This window comes from Sitophilus oryzae, unplaced genomic scaffold (genome assembly GCF_002938485.1).
Source record: "Sitophilus oryzae breed Bouriz unplaced genomic scaffold, Soryzae_2.0 scaffold_111_pilon_pilon, whole genome shotgun sequence".
In the NCBI taxonomy this organism is placed as follows: Eukaryota; Metazoa; Arthropoda; class Insecta; order Coleoptera; family Curculionidae; genus Sitophilus; species Sitophilus oryzae.
In genome coordinates this window covers 9,738,535-9,742,036 of record NW_022145749.1, presented here as the reverse complement: position 1 = coordinate 9,742,036, position 3,502 = coordinate 9,738,535, and the positions used below count along the sequence as shown (strand labels likewise).

The 3,502-nt window shown below is 37.2% G+C and overlaps 1 protein-coding gene across 1 annotated transcript; it reads right to left on the bottom strand.

Annotated features, from left to right (window-relative positions):
* Nucleotides 1-503: 503 nt before the first annotated feature.
* Nucleotides 504-2,924, bottom strand: LOC115883480 (zinc finger MYM-type protein 1-like). The gene has a single exon (XM_030901845.1). It carries the CDS (start codon nt 2,922-2,924, stop codon nt 504-506), a length of 2,421 nt encoding a protein of 806 aa, XP_030757705.1.
* Between the last annotated feature and the right edge of the window lie 578 nt (nt 2,925-3,502).

The following is a 3,502-nucleotide window of genomic DNA, read 5'->3' as shown; positions in this document are numbered from 1 at the left end:
ATAGAAAGAGGTGTTTCCATTTAAAAGCGTCGAATTTGACCCACCCTGTACACTCTATCCCACGTCGCAACACACGATAGCGTCGCGTGGCGTGGCATGTGGCCTAATGGGGTCCCAGCATTAGTCTCGGTTGGAACACCAGCAGTGTTTACAAAAAATAACTATTTTATTTTGTAGCTTTTCTTATAGTGGCGAAATACCCATAGGACTTTTATGGAGAGATGAATCCTGAGTCTGTGTGATGACGTCATAAGACTTTCGCATCAGATTTATATATTTTATATTTTAAACGGCGTTTATCATTAAAATGTTTTTCATTCGAGTACTTAATTTTTAGATAAAAGCCGAATAACAAGTTATTCCTTCCTGGTACGGTATGTCCCTCACTTAGTTTAATCCTAAAACCACAGAATATCTAGCTACGCAACTAGATATTCTGTGCTAAAACTCACCATCAAATCGTATCACAGATAAGATTCGGATTAAGCACGTGTTCTTGAACATTAGAGATCTACACATGGAAGACCGTTAATAATCACTGAATACTGGTCGAGTTTGCCGCGATGGGCTTCAGTTAAGATGCTGGTGATGGCTTTCTCGGCTATTCGTTGCTGTTCGAGCTCCAACCCATGAAGAATGGTAGACCAAGATTTACCTAACTCAAGTGACTTGTCCTCCTTAGTTGATTCGCCTTCCGAAATTGCCGTTCTTACACTTTTCTGCGCACAATGTACGTCTTTGTACTTGAGGTCTATTCGTCTATCAACGGCTGCAAATTTATCTATAACATCGTCGTAAAATTTTGGATTTTCAGATAATTTTTGAACGCACTCTTTTTCAATGCATAATAGGGCTAAATTTCCGTCTTCACTTGTCGAGTTTCTCATAAAACATTTAATGCGCTTCAGTGCAGAAAAACCTTTTTCACCTGATGCACTCGTGGCTCGCATGGTGAGTACTAATTCACACAACTTAGCGACTTCATATAGAGACTTATTTAAACCAGTTGTTTTTAGAAAATTTAATACATTCAGGGGAGTTTCTTTATCACTAATTTCAGTTGTTTCGTAAGCGACACTTAACTGAGAATATAAAGCAGGAATATCGAAGAAATTTTCGTAATTTAGCTTTAGTGAATTAAAAGGGACAGTCGGAAATTTTGATGAATCATAGTTTTTACCCAAATTAAAATTACACAATTCCACAAATTTTAATTCGTTAAAATTTCGAAAACGACTATCTATTTGTTGTAAAATGTTATCGAATATTTCGAGGTATAACCGATGGTAGGAGGTCTCTCTGTCGCCGACGTTATCAATTCTAATTCTTTTTATCTCGGATTCTAAATCCATATTTTCAGTTTTATTCCAAACGTTTTGAAACTGGTCTCTTTTTTTAATTATTTCATTTTTAAAATAGTCAATTTGTTTCATGCAAAATCCAATTTCATTCGACATTAAACGTAAAATTTCGAATAAAATGCCAGTAAAAGGGAAAATCTCTGCAAAAACGTTCAGCAAGAAATTGAAATCAAAGTTTCCTTTTAGCCAATGCAAAAATCCCTCAGCGGCAGTAACAGTTTCTCCGTCCCATTTTTCTTTATTATGCCAAACGTCTTGGAAAAAGTCTATTAAAGAGTCACGGTATTCAAACACTGTTTGCACTAAACTTCCATTGTAGTTCCATCGAGTCGGGGCAGCTTTTGGAAATCTCTTTTGAACGTGCGTATCCAAAGTATGAGTTCGTTTGGATGATTTTGAAAAAAAGGAAGCCAAGCTGCTAAGCGTCGAGAAGAAAACTTTACAATTTTTAATATTATCCAAGCCTCGTGCCAGAACCAAATCAATTTTGTGCGTTAAACAATGAACGAAAATTGCATGTTGAAATTTTTCCTTCACTTTAGCTTGAAGGCCTCCTAAATGGCCCGCCATCACCGCAGCACCATCATAGCTCTGAGCGACAAGTTTAGAACCACATTCTAAACTTGAAACAATGTCACAAACAATTTTAAACATAGCGTCTGCAGTTCGATCGCTGGTGATATCCAAAAATCCTAAGAATCGCTCTTGAACAATACCATCGAGTACATATCGCACAACAATGGATATCCGGCTCAAATTAGTTATATCTGTTGTCTCATGAAGGGCAATTGATACGAAGGGTGCTTTTCTAATTTCGTTTTTGATGTGATCCCCCACAACTTCAGCAATGCACTTATTCAAATCGTTTTGGATTGTGTTTGAGGTTCCTCGGAAAACCGCCGAATCAATAAAATGATTTTTTAAGGTTTCGTCGTATTTTGCTAAAAAATTTAGGAGGTCCATAAAGTTTCTTCCATTGACTGATTCGGTTGCTTCATTATGTCCCCTGAAACTTAATTTATGCTCTCCAAGAAAACAAGTTGCATCTATTAATCGTTTTAAGACGTCCTTATTTTTTGTTACCCTTTCATTGTGAATTTTGTCGCTAATTTGTAAATGATCGTCCAAAATATGTTCAATGCGACACTTCCCGAATGTTCTCTCTTCAACTGTAGCAAACAAATGATATTTGTTATTAACATGCCGTTTTAGACTTTTGTGAAAATTATTTAAATCTGTAATGCCGACTGAGTTCCAATGTGATTTTTCCGACGTATTAAAAAGTAAGCAAGGCCAACAAAACAATTTTGATACATTTTTGCAGCCGGTTAACCAGTCATACTTTTCATAAAACCCCAGGTGAAAATGCCTGGTAAATTTCTTTGTGGATTTTTCCACTTTTGTCTCTAAATTAATGAGGTCCATTGGCCTACCAGAATTAATAATGTTCGTCTTATCTAGAAAACTTCGACTTGAAAATCCACTTTTTAAGATGCAACACACAATACAAACACAGTTTTCCACGTCATTGTTGTCCACAAGCACAGTAGATGGGCCCTCCATTGCAAAAAAAAATAAAAAGCACTAAACTTTCCAGAAAATCAACGACTCGCCAATTCACGGTATAAATACAAGTGGAAGGCGGCGGAATGAGCGCTGTCATGCGACTGGCTTTCCTGAGAATCGTCTGCTTCGGGGTTACAGCGAAGCTACTGCGCTAAAGCTAAGCTACTGAAGTAGCATGTTAGAAATGCATGTTCTTGAACACTATAGACCCGCACTTCAAACACTGTTAATCACCACTGAATACTTGTTAAGTCTGTCGCGACATGCTTCAGTTAAGATGCTGGTCATGGCTTTTTCGGCTATTCATTGATGATCGGACGCCAACACACGATGAATTGAGTACCAGGATTTACATAACTCGTGGTGACTTGTTCTTCTTAGTTAATTCACTTTCGGATATTGCCGCTCTTACTCTTTTCTGTGGAGACTTTTCGTAATCAAGTTGGCTAGAACATGGCCTTTTCTTCGACGTACTATTGGTAATCTGAAATAAATAAAATACACATATGTCTGAAAATCCGCTGGAATTTAAAAATAACATATCATGGGGTACATCTCCACTAGACCACTCAGCA